Source organism: Priapulus caudatus, unplaced genomic scaffold (genome assembly GCF_000485595.1).
Source record: "Priapulus caudatus unplaced genomic scaffold, Priapulus_caudatus-5.0.1 Scaffold96, whole genome shotgun sequence".
NCBI classification, from domain to species: domain Eukaryota; kingdom Metazoa; phylum Priapulida; class Priapulimorpha; order Priapulimorphida; family Priapulidae; genus Priapulus; species Priapulus caudatus.
In genome coordinates, this window is record NW_014577157.1 from 283,948 (window position 1) to 307,455 (window position 23,508).

The window sequence follows — 23,508 nt, forward strand, 5'->3', positions numbered from 1 at the left end:
TGGTGTACATTTGTTGCTAGCTGTTTGACAGTTATACCAAAATAGTTCAAAACCTTAGTGAAATTTTGTCTGGAACAAAGGATTTGTCTCTGTCGATCAGCTATCCTCGTTCTAGTTGTCCTATGAATAGTGTATTTTTTCAGGAATCTGCATTATTTTGACTTCTTTGCATTTAGTTTACCTGTAGATAAAATAAACAGGATAATTAAATATCCTGAAAATGTGTTTTACTCAAACTCATGTGTAAATTATTACTGTAAAATCATTACTATAACCTGCCATGAAAAACTTCTGCTAATAATTTTCAACATCAGACTTGTTACGTAACTGTGGCGCCACCTAACATACCATGGTCACATAAGCTACCTCACCTACCATGTCCAGTGACACCAATGATATCGTTGAACATTTTTCTTTTCTTGCTGGTTCTTGTCTGCACCTCATCCCAGTCTTTCCGTCGCTGTTTGAAGTGCTGCAGTGCACAGTTCCTGACAGCATAACGCCCAAACCTAGAGCAGGGGACTCGAGTTAAAATGCAACTAAATAATGTTTATCAATGTTGCCTTGAACCTGACAGCCCCCATCGAATTTGCGTGCATTTAGTATAAAATCTCTGATTATACAACTCAAGCGCAATAAAATGAAGCAGCAGGCCTGACTTGCCTGTGGACCGTGTCCGTGTCATTCACCCGCACTGCACACCATTGTATAATGCCAAACTGCCACCACCATAGCAAACTACACAAGGGAAGGAACTGTTATGAGAAGTGGTGCTGCATGTCGTAGTTGCCAGGTATAGCTGCAGTAATCAAACACTGTCTACAATTCTGATACCTGTCACTGCTAAGCTGATCGACGCGGGCAGACAACTCCGCTGCTATGCTGGTCTTCTGCTTCAGAGTGGCAGTGCTCCATATCGACTCCAGCGTCCTGCTGCCGTACTTATCCATCGTCACGTGCACAAACTGCCCCTTAAAGTAAAATATGCCAAATGCTTAACAATACTGGGCTTGAAATCATGAATTAAGCCAACCTCGCTATGTACCGCATTGTTTGACAGTGTCTGACATGTCGGAGTGAGATGTAGTCATGCTCGCTCACTTCGTTAACGCAGATTGACAGCTGTACATGTTTCTGTAATGCACTTTTGTCACGTTCTGATACCTTGAATGTGGTTTTTCTTTTACGCGAAAACATCTATGGCCAGGCCACAATTAAAAAAATCTATTTTTGCCCTCACCCGACCCAGGCTGAAAAGTTTGGTAGGTAGGTAGGCTTTTTTTTTAATTCAGCATGGTGTCTACATGCTCGGGTGTGCTTGTGTGGAGATACCTTTTATGTTGAATGTTTGTTTTGCTTGGTACATATAATGTATTGCCTACAGATTTATATAATTTACAGTGATACAATTTGTAAAAAAAAAAGAATGGGAAAGATCAATCAAATCTTTTGAGTCGGCCCCTTTCGGCGGGTCGGTCGGGTGAGGGCAAACAAACAATATTTTTATTATGGCCCCTGCTGACTCTAGCGGCGACACTTCCTATACCTTCATCTGCGTGATCAGACCGTCTCTGCTCTTCTCCCCGACGGCCGCGCTTCTCGCGAGAGCGTCGATCACGTGACTGCCGGACTGGTCGCAGGCCATCGCTGCGAGATCTCGCGGCTTGAGGTTCAGGAGACTGGCGACGATGCTCGCCGTGTTCTCGAAGGACAGTAGGTGCTGCAGCAGCACACTGCCGTGCAACGTCTGCCGCTCCAGTGCCACATCCTGTCGGGGGATAAGAGTGCACTGATGAATGCAAATAGCAAACAGTTGCAAATATGGTTCGTACGATAACGTACTCGTATTACATACATGCATTCTAATATCTGCTTTCCATAACAGCAGTCAATAATTAATGTACTTAATGTATCAGAGGCCTGCTGCTATTTTTTTAGTCTACAAGATTCATTTTGCACCAATAAATTAGACAATACAGGTATAAACGTTTCTCACAAAAGATTATGGAAACAATGTCTAGTACCATGCCAGGAAATTACTGGACCAAATTTTTTTATATATTATCAAGAGTACATTTGAAGAAATTTCATTCATTACCACACATGATAACATCAGCCTTTAACATGAGTAACTATGTGTAGTTAGTTTATCTGTAGATAATGCATTACCGCATTATCAGACTATCGAGCAATAAATATACACCGGTCCCCTATGTACCATCTTCTAAGCAGCAGGCAATGATTAAATATGACCGGTTTTTCATGTAATTTATATTACATAAACTATAAATGAAATAAGCACAACTCTTTCTTACAGTTGACTCGTCCACTTTCTTGTTTTCAGTCGTATTATTTTCTCCACCCTCTTCCAGTTTGAAGTAAGTCTCATAGGTAGACATTGTCAGAATTAGTGGTGCTACATGAACTCTTCGTTCTGGCTCATAACAGTGAAATGCTTTCATCACAGCCTGTAAAAGGTTGGAAATTTAAAGATGCCTTCCCACAAAATTTCAAGCGGAAAACATAAAATCAGGGAAAAATGAATTATTTTAACATTGCACGTTTGTACTTGCCTATATATGTATGATAAGTAAAAAAGATTGCTCGCGAATATGTTCATTCTAAGCTTTTAGACTACAAAGTGAAAGTGTCCGGCCAAATAATTAAAAAAGCGTTTACTTTTGCCGCTCTGCGGCGATATTGTGACGTATTACGCCATCATCAATGAATGAGCCTATACAGAGAACCGCCATTATACAGAACCGCGGCGAAAATCGTTTTTCAAGTTATGTTTCCGTTGAGCAAATATAGGCTTGATACATATTTTTACAATTGTTTTTTCACAGCTAACGTTCAGTTAAAGTGTACTGAGTTATTTACTTACGTTTTACACTGGTTTGTTACAAAAATGTGCGTGGGAAGGCATCTTTAAGTGAATGAATTTTTTAACACGTATTTGATAAAATATACATGAATGACATAAATACGCGTGGTTTACAAAAATCTTTAATTGGTGGGAAAATTTGGTACTATAGAGACAGGCAACCTAGGCCAGGGATAGACCAACTACCTCTATGTATTTCTTCTGCTTGGTCTTTAGTCGGATGCATGCAGTAGCTAGACTGGTGACAATGCCGACATGGTTTGCTGCAAATATATCTTCCAGTCGTTCTGCCAGCACTTCAAATATGGACTTGAACTATTAAATGAGATATCCGGAACGTCTCAATAAAAAAAATCTTTACACAATTTTTCACAATGATCGACCGCCTGTGTGCAAAATAGGTGAACGTATGTGAAACATATACGGTTAGTACTTGCTGTGACATATCCGTGACTAACTGACACCACTAAATTGGTAAAATGTTCCATACACCTTAAGAAATGCTGAGAAATTACGAGGTTATCATCGCAGAGCTCCCGACACCGCCCATCCTGATGTCACAAAGCTATATGTAACAAACACGCGTGTTGCAAGGTGCGTGCCTCCGATATCCATTTCGAGGCCCGCTAAGCCAAGCATAAAGCGCGCGGGCAAGACGTCACACACACAGCTACGTTCATTGGCTAAAACAATCGAGTAGTGCGGTTAGGGATTTTCGGAATTATTATTTTTAAGAAAAACTTTAATGTTCAATGAATGATGCACTCGTACACTTCCTAAAGCGGGTAAAAATTCCTAATTTTTCCACTTCGGTGCGAAATGCATCGGCCGGGCCTTTCATTATTTACGAAAAGCAAACAGTCTCGCCAAACACCTACACGCAGTAACGGGTCACGTCGTTGACGCCCCATTCATGCCCATCAACGAAGAAGGCGGGGCTTATTCTAATTACGGAAATGCGAAAATGCAACAGTAGGACGTAGCGCAGTGCGCTAAACAGCGTGTTATTTTCGTATTTGTGCCAAACTCTCTCTGTTTGCCCTAGTTCCTAAGATCGACGATTTGGTAGTCCAATGGGTCCCCATATTTAAAAATATAAAACTCTGGTGCGGCGTAGGCTGTGATTGGAAGACACAAAGTGTCAATCCTCGGCGCGCCTCGGCACCATGGCCGCATCACGTCCAGATTATTTTAATGACCTCAATTGATATTAGCTATATATGGATAGGCGATTGGTAACTGCTTACCATATCTACCTTCTACTGCGGTCATTGTTGTAATAAATGTTTAATTATGACTTGTCAGTTATTAGAAAGGGTAGAATTTCTACAATAATGAAATATGACTCGTATATTCACAGGATAAAAACACGTTTCAGTCAAGATAATCTTTCCCTCCAGATGGCGCCACGTACCTGCTCTTGTGAAGAATGCTGAATGAGGCTTTGTATGACAAAGTTGCCAACTGGATGCAACGCTAGTTCCACGAGTCTTGGCTCTAGATGCTTGTCGTAGATCCGGACGATTTGTTTCTCGGACGCCACAGATAAAAGGCACTCAACTACGCGAGATGCTAGTCTGTCACAGCTGTACTCAGGCAGGCCATTGCACCTATTACAGCAGAGTGCACTCATTAAATAAACATACAGCAAAACTTGTTATCAACTACAGATATACATACACTACTGGTACAGGGGAAGTGATCAGGTAACGAACCTAATTGATTCCAAAATTTCATTGACAGATAGACTGTTTGGGACTCGGTACCCAGAAAATCAGTTGGAACACAGCTGAGAAGAATGATTTGGTTTGCTGGTTGCTTTCATAAATACCAATGAAAATAACAGATTGGCATTCCCAAATCTATGTGTTCGTACGTCAGACGTACATATAACTATAGCATTCTCTACTTCACATTTTCTTGACAAGCACTGGGTTAAATTAATCTTAGCTTGAGATTGTCAAGTGGTATTTATGCAGGCATTCGGGCATTTATTTCAGACTGTTGTCACTGATATTTCTCCTGACTATTACACAAACCGCAATATGCATGCATATATGCACTATACCAAGTCCATCATATAAAAGACATTTTAAACTGTGTCTCCAATTTAAATGTGGTATTAGCCTAAATGTTAAAAAAATGTACACTAAACTGTACAATGACAACTGACAATGTTCAGTGCCCCATGTATATTTGCACACATTATCTTTCTATACACCAAACTAAAATAGAAGGTTTTAATGCTTCACCTCTTCATGTGTTTTAACAATTTCTTACAGACATCCTGGCACTGAGCATTCTCATATTCATGTAACACAAATAACAATGTCTGTAGCACTGGTGATGTAATTTCGGAGGTCAAGGAGTCTGTAAAACACATAGATAACACTTTATTATATCATTTCAAAAATCAAATAAATTCCTATATTATTTTACTGACAAGGTAGGGTACTAGTGTGCAACCAAGCAGTAATTATACCCATTTTAATAGAAATACATGTCATTCTCCTCTGTACCGATTATATTTGCTGTAATTATACCTCGATAAGGCTCGATTATCTATATAGTCTTACTTTCAAAGACTTCCTTGCAGGGGAGTTGAGTGCAAAACTGCTGAAACAGGCCTTTGAAATTTGAAGTTATTTCCTCTTCTGCCTTTTCATTTGTTTCTGCAAATGTGGATACAAAAAAAGAGACCAACAACAATGATTAAAACGTCAGTATTTGCCCACTTGCTAGCAATCTTATAAAATTGCTTACAGTATTCTAAGTGCAGAATAAAATCACCTTACTTATTAATATAATTATTTTACCTAGTATTTTCCTTCCTTCTTAATTCTAGCTATTTTATGTACAAAACATGTAATATTTAATACAAGCAATAAATATCCAACGACACAACTCTTCTGTAGTTTTCACAAAAACTAGACACTGGTGAACTCACTTACTACATGTTCTAATAACAAACCTGGAACGTGTGAAGCCTTTTCCTCTTGTCTCTTTGACCGTGAGCGGCTGGAGAGTTTATGCGACACCTTTACTCCTGTAAGTACCTCTAGCAGCGTGCGCACTATGTGTGTGGCATACGAATGACCCGTATTTCCAACAATGTCCACCAACATTGCTTCAGACAACTTCCCTATATTCTATTAATAATATAAAAGAACTGCCATTATACATGAGGTAATCATGCGTGCCACATACTTTGAATAAGTTATTGTGTGATCACTCCAGGCGACACAACTTGCTGCAGGACCCAGTTTAACGTATATACAGCCAATGAGTCCAGCTTCCAACCCATTAGATGAGTTAGATTTGGCCATGGTGAAGTTCCACCATTACTTCGATGTAGGCCTATTTCATGTTCAAGGACATTTTTTGTTTTCGTCTAAATAATAATATTAATAAAATAAGAAATAATATCTTGATTTATATTTCACTGTCTGAAACATGTACTAACTGTATAATATTTTGTTTGATATAAGTACAGCTCACCTTTGAAATGGCTTCCTTTATGTGAATCTCAACAGCAGCAGATCTTAACAGATTAGCTGATAAGATCAGTACTGTCTGTGTAACATGACTGAGTATTCGGTCCGTGCATGCTGTAGTGCTATCAGTCAATAGACCATCCAAGAACCTGACAGAGTTTAGTGCAGCATACATGTTAAAATTGGAAACCATATTGATTACCTTCCTCCCAAACAATCCAGCTTGGCTGTATGGAATATGATATACATATGGCAAATCAATTCAGCACCTTTATCATACACCATGGACCTAGGTTGCAAAACATAAATCAATAGAGTAGGTCAAACTGGACAGCGGAACATATACCTGCTTATTTGTTCAGGTGATGCTATACCAAGTAGCTGTTCCAAGATCCGGCTCACAGTTTGGTTTTGCCCCAGCTTGATCTCCTCTCCGGCAGTCTCATTCATGACATTACGGACAAATATCACTGCAAAATTATTGTTATTGTTTTAGGTCAGAGATGGTACATTTAACAATTCAAGTGTATCACAAGTAATTTAACCAATATTTAGTAAAGATTGATCTGCAGTCTAAGCATAATATACCGCAATGCACTCATTTGCACATTTACAACCTGGCATCATTAAGGTAATTTCATGGGAAGTTCAAAGAAATATACTGGCAATCACAACAAGTCCGAACACTCACAACACCTTATGATGCCATGTACAATCGGAGTACCCTTCACATGTAAGTTCACATGCAAAAATGATCTTGTTCAGTGGTGTTTCAGGAGAAGCTCCATTCTACAGGAACAAACCCTTAACACATACCCTTAGCGCTAACTATGGTATTACTGCATGGTATTTCAAACATCGAGGCATTGCGATTGCTGTTTTATAGCAATCAATTGTTCTCCACGTCCTATGAAATATGTAATGTCAGCTCATTACATGCCTATAGTAGAGGATACTTAATTATGATTGCGGTAAAACAAAAATCTCTGTCAAACACTGGCAAAAATGTCCAATTATAGGTGGAACCAACCTAGATAATCATTTATCTCAGATAGGAATATATTGCTATGCTGAATGATAATTCTCTTATTGGTCTTCCTATTTATAGAACGTTCTATGCACTTCCGCTCTATAACTTGCAATGTTGCACTGCATTCTTATTTATATAATTTATGGTGGTGCATTTATAAAAGTAAGGATGTGAGCTTGCAAGCTTTCTCATCAGCAATGTACTATACAGTGGTAATGCCAACAGTCAGAGACCTTTTAAAACGTTTGCATTATGAAAACTTATACAAAAGATTAGTTTTGAAACATTGGCACACTTAGCATCACGTTATAGCCCAAATAAACCAATTAACATCTGGCTTGCTCGTGGTAACTGGGATCTATTGGCTGCTACTAACTTATCGAGTTATTTTATATTATCTGTAAAAACATTCTAAAGTTGCTGCCATTTATGACAAACTCAGTGAATCTAAAATCCACAATCAACTGATGGTGGATTAAAACACAAGGCAAACATACACGGCACCACTACACGACTAGCAATTTAATTATAGTAGCTAAATCGGTCTGAAGTGAACTGGCTTCACCGGGCAAACCCGACTCATGTCAAGTTTACCCGCCTGAAGGTCGGCCAACTCAGCGGGTGGGTCAAGATGATTACCATTGTGGTCCTATAAAATAAAATACCTTTTAAATAAATATACCTAAATAAATACCACACACTTATATTTATATATATACAAATACATCTTTTTCGCCATGTAAAAGACTGTTTTCAGTACATGAATTTGTATTGGAATTATATGCAATAAAGATTTAATAATAATAATAGATGTTTTGACGCCCGAGCGTGTGAAAAATCTCAGATGAGATAGTCCGTGAGCCGATCTGGCCGATCTCCATGCGGGTAAACTCGCTGCAATCTGAGACAAATTAGCAAGTGAGGTGGGTCGAGGTAACCGGTTTAATTAAGGCATGTCGTTTTGGGATTTCTGCATCCTAATCCTATTCAGTATTCAAATGCCGATTGTGATTACCAAGTGCACTATTTTATTTGCCTTGTGGAATTAACACTAACAGACTATATACGATAATACGGCCTGGTGAGGTATAATAACCTAAAAATTCTAATGAAAGTTTTACAATGAATGCGTGTAAGTTGTATCTCATCTGTAAGGCTGTGAGTTAACGGTATACGTCCCGTAAATTTTTCAAATAAATAAATAAGGCCGTGGCTACGCGACCGGTTCTGGACGAGGAGCCGCTACGCTACGCGTCTGGACATCCATCTCACACAGTAATCTTGCGACACGTACACGCATGATTGCGCAACGGGACGCTCTGCTGATTGCCGAGTGTGTGTGTGTGTGTGAGAGAGAGAGAGAAAGAGAGGGAATGTACGTGTGTGTGCGTGTGAGAGAGAGAGAGAGAGCGAGAGCTAGCGGTGTGTATGTGTGTGTGCACGTGTGTGTGTGAGAGAGAGAGAAAGAGCTAGAGGTGAGAGAGAGAGAGATCGAGCTAGAGGTGTGAGAGAGAGAGAGAGAGCTGTGCGTGTGTGTGAGAGAGAGAGAGAGAGAGAGAGAGAGAGAGGACGGATGAAAAGATAGATGGCAGCAGTGCATATATTGTATATTTTCGGCAATCAGCAGAGCGTCCCGTCATGCGTGTACGCGAGTCGCGCGATCACTGTGTGAGTGGATGTCCGGATGCGTAGCCTGGGGGCTAGGCGACCGGTTCCGGACGCGTAGCCTGGAGGCTAGGCGACCGGTTCCGGGTGCGTAGCCTGGAGGCTAGGCGACCGGTTCCGGACGCGTAGCCACTGCAAATAAATAAATAGATAGTCTCGCAGACGCAGGGGGTCATGGGCCAGTGTAGACCCCTAGTAGTAGTACCTACCTACTACTACTAAGTACTACTAAGTACTAGTACTAGTACTACTACTACTGGTACTACTACTAGTACTAGTCCCTACTAGTACGGCCCAAGGATAGAGAACATTGGTCCCAATAAAACCAATGTGCCTAAACCTAACCCTAACCCTAATTCTAACCCTAACTCTAACCCTAACCCTAATCCTAACCCTAATCCTAACCATAACCCTAACCTATTATATTGATGTAATATTATATTTATATTGATGTAAATTACATTGGTTTTATTGGGACCCATGTTCTCTATCCTTGAACCACTAGGAGTACTACTACTAGTAGTAGTACTAGTAGTACTAGTAGTACTAGTACTAGTAGTACTAGTACTAGTAGTACTACTAGTTGTACTAACCCTTTTCATCTTCACTAGGAAACTCATCCTCTGCCAGTTGCTGCTGTACACGCTTGTAGTAACCCATAGTGCTTTCATCAAGGTAACCCAATTTCGGCGTATCATAGTGTTGAGGTTCACTGCCTTTGATGAACGTGTGCGCTTTACTTCGTTGTGCACTTTTACGTGATTGCGTGTGCGCTGCCATCTTGTACGGCTGTACTTAGATAGGTTCCGTAACTCGCATTTATAAAATAGCACCATCGTAAAATGATTAGGGACCATCTAGCCGCGGGCGCACTTAAGCGCCACCTACAAATAGAGCCTTGCATGCGCGCAAGAGGGATCACAACAAGTCTGTACTGTCGGGCGATTGAGCTTGTACTTGTTGTTGTAGCTCGAATTGCGAACTAGGGGCGATGTGATCAGGTCTTCGTTCTGTAAGTGCCAGCAATAAGCTAAGTGTTTAGAGATACAATATTTGAATGACCTGGTCTCGAAATGGGGATTCATCACAGCAAGAAAGATCCAGAATATGAAACGTCTCTAGCTCTGTTTACTAAGGAGGAGCATGAAAAGATCTGCAAACTTTTCAAAGATATTTCTGGCTCACATGCAACATTCTCACATGATCAGTTGCAGGTAAGTGTAAGTGGTGCAAATCCATCCACTTTAGGCACCTTAGGTATCACGAAGTGATGCACAGATTTCTGTGTATCATCAACTGATGCACAGAATTTCCGTATATCAAGGAATGATGCAAAAACCCTAACCCTAACCCTAACCCTAACCCTACCCTAACCCTAAGCCCAACCCTAACCCTAACCCCAACACACTTCGTGATACCTAAGGAGTAAGGTTATACTTTATGACTTAGGGTTAGGGTTAGGGTTAGGGTTTTTGCATCATTCCTTGATATACGGAAAGTCTGTGCATCAGTTGATGATACACAGAAATCTGTGCATCACTTCGTGATACATAAGGTGCCTAAAGTGGATTTGCGCCAGTGTAAGTTACACAGTATTTGAGTTAAATGTCATGTCACATTACTTGTGGTATGCCAGTGATGATAATGAAATTTAACTCGGGCACTATAACTATAAGTATAACTAGTAGTAGTAGTACTAGTACTAGTAGTAGTAGGCCTAGTAACTAGTTCATGGCTCATGGTTGCGGGAACTGTCCGCGGGCTATAGTACCTATAGTGCGTTCGATTTGCTTCCCCAAGTTAACCTGGGTCTACTCGGGCCAGCCCCAAATACGTTCGATTTGGCAGTCACGTGGTATTTTTGCATTACCCGGGTCAACCCGGGTGAGGACGAAGTGACGAGCCGCTCACTTGGGGGGGGGGGGGGGAGGGGGGCTTGGGGAAGTATCCCACAATCCATTGCAACGACACCATGCATGGCGACGATATCAGTGCGGGATCAGTGCTGCATGAATGTAGCAGTGTGAATGACTGTGTATGTTTGCTCAAGGACGGTGAGTGGATAGGATATATGATGTTTATATAACTGCAGGGTTCTCCCTATCGTGCCGGCAACGGGCGCGGCGCGCCCCGTTTGGGGACACTCCCCTCGTTTCAATCACTGCGCCCGTTTAAATTACCATCCCCGTTTACAATTCCAGCGCACGGATCGTCCGGCAAATTAATTCCATTCGAACCAGGACACTCGTCGCGTGTATTTTCTACCGCTGCAGCTGCCCTGCCACCACCAAAGTAACAAACAGTTACCTGGTCCAACACCCACACCTAACTCGTCACACCGACTCGGCTATCCTTATAATTATACAGAACCCCAATACCGGGGCTATGCTTGTGCGGTGGCAGTCGTTTACGCATTAATTAGTGGACGGTAAAACACGATCCCCGGACCCAGTTTCCCCCCTCCCCTCCCCTTCCCCTCCCTCCCCCCTGTTTTGAATTTCATCCTGGGGAGAACCCTGTAATGGACATGCTCTCTATCATTGAGCCGCTCATTGTTAGATTTCATTAATAATAAGATTGCAATTGCTATTCTTTTTTTCTTGTCACTGGCATCCATGATAATTAACCCGGGTTAACCCAAAAACCGTTCGTTTATCTTCCCTAACCCAGATGCGTTCGATTTCGTACCCAGGTTAACCCAGGTGGCTCTGGGAAAGCAAATCGAATGCACTACTAGAGAGCTAGCCACAAGTTCCCTTCCTGCGAGAGGTCGCCGTGTAACCGCCGTTCTCCGCCGTGTAACAGTCGGAGAGCCTGGTCGGTTTACTAGAGAGCTAGCTCATGGCTAACCCGACCAGGCTGTGTGACTAACGTCAATATACAACGGATAGGTATTCTAACCGTATCAATACCATTTCTTGGAGCTAGCTCATGGCTAGCTCTAGTAACTATATAGCCTCTAGTAACTCTATAGCCCGCGTACAGTTGCTGCAGGCTATGCAGCAGGCCTGCGGCAACTGTACGCAGGCTATAGTTACTAGAGCTAGCTCATGACATGCTACGCCTACGATCGTCGCATATGTACTGTAGACGGACAACCAATATCTTCTTTATCTGCACCTGGGCCTCGGCTCGAATATTTGGCGCTGGTCTAGAAGTCATGACACACTTTCATTTTCGCAATTGTGGGGGTTTAATTATTGTGGGACATATATCTCAGTAGTAGGCGAGAGGCATATATTATCTATTTATAACATCGAGAGTATTGTTGACGTGACAAAAAGTTACCTGAGTTGAGTCCTACTCAGGTCACGTCGGGTCGGGTCGGGTCGGTCGTTCGGCTCACTGAGTTAAATTGGGGCGTGTGTTATATTCATAATATTGTGCCTGAAGTTAATCTCGCTAACTTTTCTTCGCATAAATCGAACTGGTTCTTAGCATCTAAGTTAGGTATCGTTAACTCGGCTTACAAGTTGGGTTAAATGCTACCAGGGTTAAATATCCCAGCTGCCACGAATCAAATGCTACCGCCGGGCGCACAGTGAGATTCGTGCTGAGCACGGAGCGTGAGTTTCATGCTCCGCAGCACGAATCTCGCTGTGCGCGCGGTCGATGTATGTGAGTTTTCGGTCTCGCGAGGCGGTGAGGGAAATATCTGTCATGTTTGATAATTTTGGTCTCGCGAGGCTGAAAACTCAGTGTGTGCGCGGTATGTGAGAATCCTGCTTACACTCACTCACTGGCGGCGCATTTTGATTAGTTCTCACTCAGTGGCGGTGCATTTTGATTAGAATTTTGGTTCCGCCATTTTGACCGGTCACATGACCTACAGTGGCACCCGCTCGTAAGATCAGTGCTTGGCATGAAGCTCATCGTGTGCGCCGGTGTGAGATTTCTGCTGAGCACGAAACTCGCGCTTCGTGCTCAGCACGAATCTCACCGTGTGCGCCCGGTTTACCGCATGTGTTTCTGTCATGTGAAAGCAACCCGGTTATATGTCCTAGACAGCGTATCTATGCAGCTAACCTTTTGTCAGTTGAATGGAGGCTTATACAGTTGCATGACTGAGAGAATGCATAGCTATAGATGCACCTTTGTTCCTCAGAGAGCAGTACCCGACTCTATGTGCAGGAGTACATGTGCTATACGTACCTCTGGGGTATCCAACGTACCCGTATGTGCGTGGTGCATAGCGTGAATATTCAGCTAGGATTAGGATTGTCATAGAGGGGGGGGGGGTTCAGTCGAAGTAGTCACCTAGGTGTCGAGGATGGCCTGTTCCAAGGCAAGCTTTTCCAGAAGTGTTATCTGTATGTTCAGTGACAGCGTCAGAGGGCCTGGGCAACGATTCTGGCTGAACTTGGGAAGGAGCTCTTAATTTTGGTACCTCGGCTGGGTGCGGGGGCTGCAGAAAAATGAGCACTGTTGCCATCGACAATAAGAAATCTAGTATAACACTAACAGCTCTCTTTTATCGATGCTTCTCCCTTTCTCTGCTATCGGCCATCCAAGGCAGTCTATCATGGCTGTCACATTTCTGTCTGCGGTCATTAGCATTACTTGTTGTTATAGCATGCAGCCTGTCACTAGACTGTCTATTTGCGGCATTTGTTGGCCTTGGTTAATGGTTCGTAGCCTTAGGAGCCATATTCTATGGTGGGCCAAACACAGATTAGGTAGCATATCACTCCTTTATCACAAGGGCACAGCTACTGATGTTACACTGGAAGAATGTCCAGTGTGGTCTCGTTCAGCGCATGCAAACAAGGCGGATGTCGCCCTAAATGACAGGTGCTGACTTATCACCGGGTGTATTAGATCATAGATATAGAAGAATCTTCTTCTATATCTATGATTAGATCGACAAGATTAGAGCTACTTTACAACGCTGCTGGTATAGCCCCACCACACATACGTCGCGATGTTGCTAGCCAAGTAGAGAGAACGCGCCAACTAACAGACGGCTGGCATCCACTGAATAATCATCAACCCACTGCTTCTCGACTCAAGTCAAAGAAGCGTTTCATCAACAGTTACACCGTACCACATTGCAACGAGGAGCCATCGCAACTACGCGAATCTCTGTGGAATACCCAGTGACAGAGTGGCAATTATGTCAAAGGCTTTTTCCAGCAACCCCACGAGTGCCTATGTTGTGCCCAAACTTGGAATCTTGCACAAACTTGGAATTTCAGCGCATTCACAGTTTGGGCAACCAATCTTGAGATTGGGCAAACAGAGGTAAACACTAAAACAGAGCTTGCACAAACATATGATTATTAGGATTTCAAATGTTATATCATAACTATAAGGTCGTATACCTTCTTTCCTCAATGAGTTTGGCACCTTTGTATAAATAACTAGAGCACTCGGAGAGCACAGACATCCGCCAAGGCAGCTGAATTCTCTCAATGTGAAATTTTTTATTAATTAATTAATTAATTAAGTGGAAAAATTAATTAATTAATTGGATCCGGATTAGTGCGAGCGTGCAGGTGGGGGAGGACTGTGGTTGCCCCTTAGCCTGTAGTTGCGTGTTTGTAAGTCTACAGCCAGCGCACCTAGCGGAAGTGAACTGAAACGTGCATGGTAACACACAAACCCACAAACCAACACTCAAAGACACGCCGGTGAAAACATAACCTCCGCCAAGCCCCTGGCGGAGGTAATAAATGATTATAATAAATAATTGGATAAATATGAGATAAATCCCTTCCTAGTTTGCACCACCCACACCACACACTCGCTATGAGCGGTTGTTGAATCACCGACTGTTTTCAGTTTGCACAATCTTGAGATTGGTCAGCCAAACTAGGGAATCCGCAGTTTGGGCAGCACAATCGTTGCACAATCTCGAGATTGGGCAGATTCCAAGTTTGGTTACAACACCTACATGACTTTGGCAGACCTGCCTCGACCAACTTGGTGGTCGTTCAACCGATTAGGGTGCCAGGCTTGGCGATGCCGAGAAACCCTTGCCCAATGGGGATACGCAGAATCCAATACCTGCGAATGTCGCCCTCCACAAATCATGGCACATCTAATAGAATGCCTCCAGACAAAGTGCACAACAGCCGATTTCTGCAAGGGGTGCTATGTGGCAATCGACTGTGCGGAACACTGGCACCGCCTGATTTGATAAATTACAGATCCAGACTTGACGAAGAAGAACTGGTGCTGTTGGGGTCCCCTTATTGTCCATTTCTGTAATCAGAATAAGCCTATATGCACCAATGGTTACATTTACTCAATGCATGGTCTATAATTGTGGATGAAAAGGCAGCCGGCAAATGATGCTTCGGTACAGACCAGTGCCTTGGCTGCTGCCATTTTAGACAGCGCTCCCACAGTACATCTTAGTTGGCCTTTTACTTGCGCTAATAGTACGTGTTGTCGTAGGAGGAGTGACATAATAGGTCTCTATTATCTATTATCTATTATCAGATATCTCTATTATGTCACTCTTGGTCATGTGAAGGCTGCGGTTCATTCTTACAGTTACATGCAGTGAGTGATAGTGCAAGCTCAGCTGTTTACTTATGTAACTAGCACTATATATATATACAGTTACTTACTATGTTTACCGTTGTTCCTTACGACTGTCGCAGGCTTCAGCTGCTGTGCACAGGAAAGGGGAGAGGCATATCATGTGCACAATAAATAGATTTATATTGCCTGCGCGACGACGGGGAGCGTACAGGCGTGTGCGCGTGTTCGTGTGAGCATATATATATATATATATGCGTGCATGATTGCGTACGTGTCTAAACGCTAAACTCTGAACTCAAGCTCAGTCAATGTCACGTCTTTTGATTTTAGATGTAGTGCTGCTTTCACGTACTAAAAGGTTTCAGTGCTCGTTATGACCTGCCTCTAAGCCATGCAGGGTGGACACACAGGCTATATTCAACCGGGCTGTGTAATCTATATCCCTAGTTGGAATGATTGTGAGGGCTTCTTCAGTTAGTCGAAAATGTAAAGTTGGGGTCATGGTGATGGTAGTGGTGGTGGTGGCGGTGGTGGCGGCGGCGGCGGCGGCGGCGGTGTTGGTGGTAGTGGTGGTGGTGACGGCGGCGGCGACGTCGGCGGCGTACATGCGCACGCGCGTGTGCGTGTGCGGACTGGAAAGGCAATATTAGGCCCTGTTTGGTAATCAGAATGTCCCGAGAACGTGTTAAAACGTAACAAAGTACATAGATGTGTACATACAGGATTTGATCCGGGGGTCGGCCGCTGCCCACAGCCAACTCTGGCATTCGTGAACAACCTCCTAGTCATTTCGCTTAAACGCCGTTTCTAGCCTTCTTCTGTCTTTTCGGCTTCCTATTCTTCCTTCAAGTCAGGTGTCGTTTGTTAAGTGATATTACTCAAAGCAATTTATCTCGTGTACTTCAGTTAATTCAGCTCAAAGTAGGACTCTGTGAAACGTCAAGAGTGAGCCCTCAGTGTGGATTTCCTGATCGATATATACTGCTGGTATAGACTGAGCCGCGTATAGCAATCAGTCCATCACCAACACAGCAATATTATTGTGCGGTGTACACAAACAATGGACTGCCCACGGACACGGCCTAATTAGTGCGCTGTGCTGTTTAGAGTGTGTGGAAGTTGTCTGGAGATAACCTAACCTTACGGTTTTCGTTTCAAGCGTGTGTGTGTTTAGACAAGTGGGTGCATGTAGATTCCAGCAGGAAATCATGCAGCGTTTATGACATCAGTCTTTATTATGGGACAGCAATTGTCAGGCCTCGAGCGGTTAGATCAAGCCACCCAGGTGTACTTTATGGTAGTTGACTTGACGACAATGATTGCGAGGTTGTTCCATCCGTATCTCTGCGGGTTCGTGAAGTGAAGCTGAATCAGTAGGCATCTGTTGGCACAATGAGTTTGGCAGTCTAGACTGGTCAGTGAAACAGTTTTGGCTTTCTCACCGGCTACGTGACACCATTATGACTTGATTCGTTAATTTTTACGTTCAGTTCATCATCAAAGCAAAATGTACAAATATTTAAGTACCTCAAATGAATTACTTCTCACTGTGCAGTGGTCCTCACGGTGACCTTATAAGGACAGATCATGAACCATGACAATGACCACATTGTGCTTTGCCATTGAGTGCGGTGGTATTTTTTTAAATCTGCATGGTGATTAAAGATTGAAGTTATCGTAAAGGCCCCCGCACACGGTGAGATTCGTGCTGAGCACGGATCTTACAAGCGGGTGCCACTGTCTGGTGCACGGGTGTACGAAGCGGTCACTGGAGCGGGTGTACGGCTGAACCAATCAAAATGCGCCGCCACTGAGTTTTGTGCTCAGCAGGAGTCTCACACCCCCGCACACGCTGAGTTTTCAGCCTCGCGAGACCAAAATTATCAAACACGACAGATATTTTCCTCACCACCTCGCGAGACCGAAAACTCAGTGAAATCGTCCCCGCACAAGGTGAGGTTCCTGCTGACACGTTCCGTGCTCAGCACGAACCTCACCGTGTGCGGGACGGGCCTTAATAATGACTTAACTTGATTTTTATATGAATATAACGATTTTGTTGCAGTATAGCAGCGAATGTTCAAGACATGACTTGGTTTTGATTAGTCGTCTGACAGTCTGTTTGTACAGTCACGATCAGTTGATTTATGGTCGGGCGTATTTACCCGATTTAAACCAGATTTCCTATAATTATGTCACCTTTAAAAATCTGAAAAGAAAAAAAACGATAATCTGCTAGAATTATATGAGCTTAATCGACGAAAACGTAATTCAGTATGCTTTATAAAGCGCCAGAAACATGTAAAATACCGAAAACCAAAGAGCTTCTGAGGTCTTCGCGCCCCTTTACGTCGGTTCCGTAGCTTTATCTTGAAAATATTCAAGGTCCTGGCAGTATCAGTATCATTATATTGCATGGAGACTTTGATAAGATCAGTGAATAAAAGGTATTGATTGCAGGCAGTTGCCTTGATCAAGTCAAATGTTTTGTCACTCCGCCATTCCCTATATACTTAAGATTTTCTAGGCACGTGCGTTAGGTGTAAAAAGGTAATTATGGGGATATGATCAGCTGAAAGAAAGTTACGATACTTACGAAACGATTGCGTGTGACTGATATGCATGCGTTGTTACGTGGTATTATAAGAAATTTAAACACGGTTAAACATTTTCCCGTTTGCATGCGTATGATAAATTAATTACTGTATGAATAATAATGGTATGCATACTATAAATAGAGGCTCCATAATTTCTCTATCACAGTGCAGCAGTCTAAGGACGGTGCATGGTCACAGCATTCTTAGCCGTTGCAGCGGATGAGCACTGACGCATTGAAGCACTTGTTAATTTGCACGAATTTGATATTGAAATGTATAATTGCCATGTGTGGAATTTGGGTTGCATACAGTGAACATATCCTTAAAAATACATTAATCGCTAACTGAAAGAAGGCTGGCATTAATTTCTGTGTGCTGGTGTATGCACATAAGTCTGATAAACTATAGTTTAGCATTAGCATTAGGGTCCCTCCATCAGTAAAACATGTCTGAAAACAGTCTGCCTGTGGTATAGAAAATTACAGCAAACCACTTCAATTAGTTAATAAATTGTTGTATTCGCAAAATGCTTTAAAAATTATGCATCGCTGTTTGACAGGTTTGTGTGTTAATGTGAAATTTCAAAATGAATTTAGAGCTGCTCGGGAGGGATCGTTACTGTTTTTACTTGGAGCAATTATAAATTAAAATGCAGTAGCGCTACTGTAGGAGAGCGCAGGCTCTCGCACAGAGGAAATATATCGCCTCACACTATTCCCCAAATGCAATCACTAGAAACAACACACCTCTACGCTTTAAGTGATAAATAATAATAGAACGCCGCAGGTAATCACGATACACCACGCCCGTAGCGTCCCAGCACACTAATGACTCGAGGGCCGCTCTGCCATGAATATTCCTCAGGCATCATCTCAGCTCTTACCCTCTTCTTCGCAAGTCTAGTTTTAGCCTAATACTAGCTCCCACACCCGATTCCAACTCTACTTCTTCGAGCTACCTTTCGCCAACCTACCTTCACTTCACCCCGCCGAGCGCCTCCGCGAATCGCAACTCCAAGGTACGACATTACTTGTATTCAATTACGCGTCACGCGACGCGAGTCTTACGACGCGGAGACATCTGTATAGTATCATATGATTGTGTTTGATTAGAGTGAAATAGACGCACGAAGAGTAGTTTTCATAATACTGTACGCGTTTCTGTCATCTATCGACGCAACAACCTGCCACTACCCTTAAGGCGACTATACCTCGCACATGCCAAACCGAGAACCTGGTAAGGGGAGTTGAAAGGCTCACTTATACTACCTATACGTTGCCGTTCTGTGAGAGCGAATGGATATACAAGTAGATATATGTGTCGAAAGTCAGTGTGAGTTAAAATTTAATTTAATTATTTCTGTATTTACTCAATGCGTGAGTAAACAGAGATATTTATGTTCGGTTTAAAACTGATTTGAGTGTTTGTAGGGATGCATGTCATGATGTGCGAGTTACAAGCAATGTGAGCGGCCTGCTGTCAAAGGAACAGCTGCTAGTAAATGTTGCTGAGATTGTACTGCCAGACCAAAAGCCGTAGCTACTTGGAATGTTAGTAACCCCCAATTTAGCTGGTTGGATCAAGTGTTAGTTCGTTTCGGTGTATCATAGGTGAGTGGAGCTGTAACTGTCGACTGCCCATTGGCCATGCACCCCCTGCGACGGTGACTGTAGTATGTGGTATTACTAGTAGTAAACAGGGAAAATAACTGCATGGCTGCGGAAAAATTGAGCAATCAGAACGTTTTCTTGTGAATAAGTTCACATTATTTACACGGCACCGGTTTTATTATAAATGACAAAGGCTGAGAAAGTGATCAGGTATCTGGTAACACCCGTACGAAATGTTTTCATTATTTTATTTATTATTTCACAATTTCGCTTATTTGCATTCAGTTCGGAACAAAATCATCTGCGTACGCGTGTTTTAGTCGCGCAGACTTTATTGTTTTTAGCACGTATTTTCAATCGATTTCAAGGCTGAAGATTTCCATGATACAACTTGCACACTCAGTAACAAAAGACCGTAGTTACATCGATATTTAGAGGAAGGAGGAGGGTGAAATGTTTGGAGATGAATTCTGTTGTAAATACGGAATCGCCGTTCCTGTACGAGGCAAGTGAATGTCGTGTCACGCGAGGTGGCGAGCTTTCATAACCCGCCTCACTTCAGAAGAGCTTTTTCATCGTGGAAACGCATTATATGACCTGGGTTTATATAGCTCTCCCCGAAGACGCCGCTTATAATGTGAGGCCTTGCTTGAGGATCTTGCGCGTAATATTTCGGTGCTAGCTGATGTGATGTTGGCGTGCGTGAAACTCGCTATGGAGATGCTGCTGCGACGTTACTATGGATACGTTGACCGGCATTCACCAGATTGTCAACAAGCCACTGCATGTATGAGTGTGCAGCCAGAGTCCTTTTTATTACCGCAAGTATGCGATATACTATATATAAAGGAAGTTATAAATTTGCGGCAAGGCACGTGCAACGCTCTAGCCGTTTTATACTACAGTTTAGGAGAGTTTAATTTGGTGAGTTAAAGTCGTGAAAACAGCAATAGTGCATTTTCGCAGAACAGTATTCACTGGCGTTTCGTGAAATCCGTCTTCACATGTTGCGTTCTAAGCACATTGGGAAGTGGGAAAGCAGGTAGGCAGTCTAAATGGCGCCGAAAGTACACCAGGCTTTACATAACCTCCGTGACTAATTTCCATACGATTTGGTTAGCCGTAGAAAACTCCCAGAGCTTTACGAGGGTCGTAAATCAGTACGCGAAAGATTCGAGCTTGGCTGCATGATACAATTAAAGGCGTCGTGTAGCTGGTGTAATTGGCAACCGTAAGAATAATGCTTCTAGGAAAACTACCCCTTGGACAATTACCCACCGGACAATTACCCCCCGGACAATTACCCACCAGGACAATTACCCACCGAACGATTACCCAGCCCGGACAAATTACCACCAGGACAATTATCCCACAGAGGAAAATACCACCAGGACCATTACCCTCCGCGACAATTACCACCCAGCGGCGGAACATTACCCACCATGACAATACCCCATACTCTAAGCTTTCCAATAAGGGGAAAAATTCCCTATCCTTATTTTTTTCTCCGCATGCAAAACCATAATGTAGGTCTGGAAGGAGAGACAATCGTCTACCCCATGTTGTTCAGAGACAGCGACGTCGCATAATGGGACGGGGGGGGGAGGAGTCGGCCCCTACCCCTCCATATAATGACGGAAATGTTGTTATCGCCAAATGATCTTGCTACTTGGCGCATGTGACGTTATGTTATCAAGAGTGCACTAATAGAGATATTTGCCTGTTAAAACCGTGTCATACTCTTCTCATTTATGCACTCTTGATGTTATATCTAATGTTCGTGCGATGTGTCGGTATATGTGCGCTGGCTGTGTAGCGTGCGTGTGTGTGAAGTGAGTGAAGTATACTGAATTTACAAGGATTTATTACAAAGTGTAATACTTGTGTGAAAGTAAGGGGGGCGGTGGCAGCCCCCCGAAATTATTTTCAGCAATTTGACACATGGCAAATACAATCACTAGTTTACTGACAAAAAATGAATACGCTTCCTTAATTGTCAATTTTCACAGCATGATATATAAAAATTGCTTCTTTTAAAGGTCATGTAAATTTGCCACTGTGGAAGTACTGTATATTTGATTCATGTACGTCCCCTTCTTCAACTTTATGAATAGTTATAACAATAATTTTAGACAGTGCGGCCAGAAACTGAAACAATGGTCATTCTGAATGCTTGTGTAATGAATGAATTGTGAATAAAGTTTTCAAAAATCATAACTGAATTGTCTAATATAGGCTTTTAATCATTGTTCTTTACATTGCATCTCTGAATGTATACAAGATTTTTGTTTATGTGTATCAGGCTAGCCTTAGTGATAATGTTACATTATGAAAAACACATACTTTTTCCATTTATCACTATATATTCAGGAGGCTATACTATACATGCTAACTGTGGATGTAGTTCCAAGTACGAATCCCCGGTTGCCCGCAATTTTAACAACCACTCGAGCGGAGCAGCATTAGCATTTCACGCAATCGTAGATAAAATACGGCAAGGCCTTATGGATAGATAGCGCCGACCGTGAGGTATTGCCACAGATGGACTCAGCATGGCGAGGATTAGGCGCGGGGAGCGACGCCACGGCGCGAGTATCTCCAGCACGTGATCGCGCTTTAGGCATAAGTACTACCCTTTATGTCGGGAAAAGTATTAATGGGGCTGTCGCGGCGCTGCTGTTCATTGATTTACGGCGGGAGTTTGCCATTACGCGAATTTGCAATGAAGCGGCGCGTATCATCTTAATAACAATCCCTCCTCTTAGAAACAATAACAGAAACAACACTACCAAGAATAACCGCCGACGCGGCGACCTGCCAGCAGCCGTGTGGCGAAGCACGGATAGAAATAAATGTGATGTTAATCTTGTATTAAGCGACAGAACAATGTCATACGACATGTTAACCGTGGCTGTAGTCTGGTGGACTGCCCGACTTCGCATCCGCTGCTGATGCCAGCACACAAGGTGAATGCCAGATAACTTGCCCGATATGTGCACTCCTCAAAATCCGGGGTATGCGGCAAAATGGTGCGGCAAATAAGTCAAGAATATCGGCAGTATCAGCCGGAATGTGAAGTTGAAAGGGGTTAATTGACAGTCACGAGTTGATGATGTCCTGTTAGCCCGACCACTTACATCATCGATATTAGATGTACGCGTGTGGCCGCTGTGGGGCTGAGGGGTAATTCGCCCGGGCGGGGGCGGGGGTAATTGCTCCTGGGTGGGTAATTGTCCGGGCGCGGCGAGTGAGCGCGGTAATTTACGGGGTAGTATGTCGTAGTGGGTAATTGTCCTGGTGGGGTAATTGTCCTGGTGAGCGTAATCGGTCCCCTGGTGGGTAAATCTGTCCTTTGGTGGGTAATCGGCTCGGCGCGTGGTAATTGTCCTGGTGGTGGGTAAATCGTCCTTAGTGCGTTAATCTTCCTGCGTGGGTAATCGTTGGGTGGTAATTCCTGCGTGGGTAATTGTCGGGAGAAGTAATTGTCAGGTGGTAATTGTCCAGTGGGTACGTTGTCCGGATACGAAGAAGAATATGAAATGACACATCTATGATATGAGATCGATATATATCATATACTATAAAATATATAATTATATATATATATATATATATATGTATATATATATGCATAAGTGGAAGGTATGTAGGTAATCTTAGATTGTAAGCAACGCAAGACACTACGACACGCAAACCAAACATAGTTCACCTCCAACGGCCCGTTTACTGTGAATGCTTG

General features: G+C 42.9%; 2 protein-coding genes across 5 annotated transcripts in view; one reads left to right on the forward strand and one right to left on the reverse strand.

Annotated features, from left to right (window-relative positions):
• Positions 1-89: 89 nt before the first annotated feature.
• Positions 90-9,864, reverse strand: LOC106805006 (nucleolar protein 9-like). Of its 4 annotated transcripts, none has more exons than XM_014806468.1 (13): positions 9,667-9,864; positions 6,725-6,848; positions 6,383-6,527; positions 5,856-6,033; positions 5,461-5,556; positions 5,137-5,254; positions 4,299-4,494; positions 3,071-3,199; positions 2,316-2,468; positions 1,547-1,768; positions 835-971; positions 349-509; positions 90-181 (listed from the first exon to the last, which is right to left on the reverse strand). In XM_014806468.1, exons 1-12 carry the CDS (start codon positions 9,851-9,853, stop codon positions 368-370), a joined length of 1,827 nt encoding a protein of 608 aa, XP_014661954.1. In that variant the 5' UTR covers positions 9,854-9,864; the 3' UTR covers positions 90-181; positions 349-367. The 4 variants fall into 4 exon arrangements, with proteins under 4 accessions (XP_014661954.1, XP_014661953.1, XP_014661952.1 ...); XM_014806467.1 differs by having other exon boundaries at positions 91-181; positions 372-509; XM_014806466.1 differs by having other exon boundaries at positions 141-181; positions 376-509.
• A 132-nt stretch (positions 9,865-9,996) lies between these two features.
• The window catches only part of LOC106805013, a 71,455-nt gene continuing 57,943 nt past the window's right edge, over positions 9,997-23,508 (forward strand). Inside the window, exon 1 of the mRNA XM_014806478.1 lies at positions 9,997-10,287. Within this exon, the coding sequence (XP_014661964.1) occupies positions 10,147-10,287 (141 nt within the window). The 5' untranslated portion in view covers positions 9,997-10,146. The remainder of the gene's footprint in view (positions 10,288-23,508) is intronic.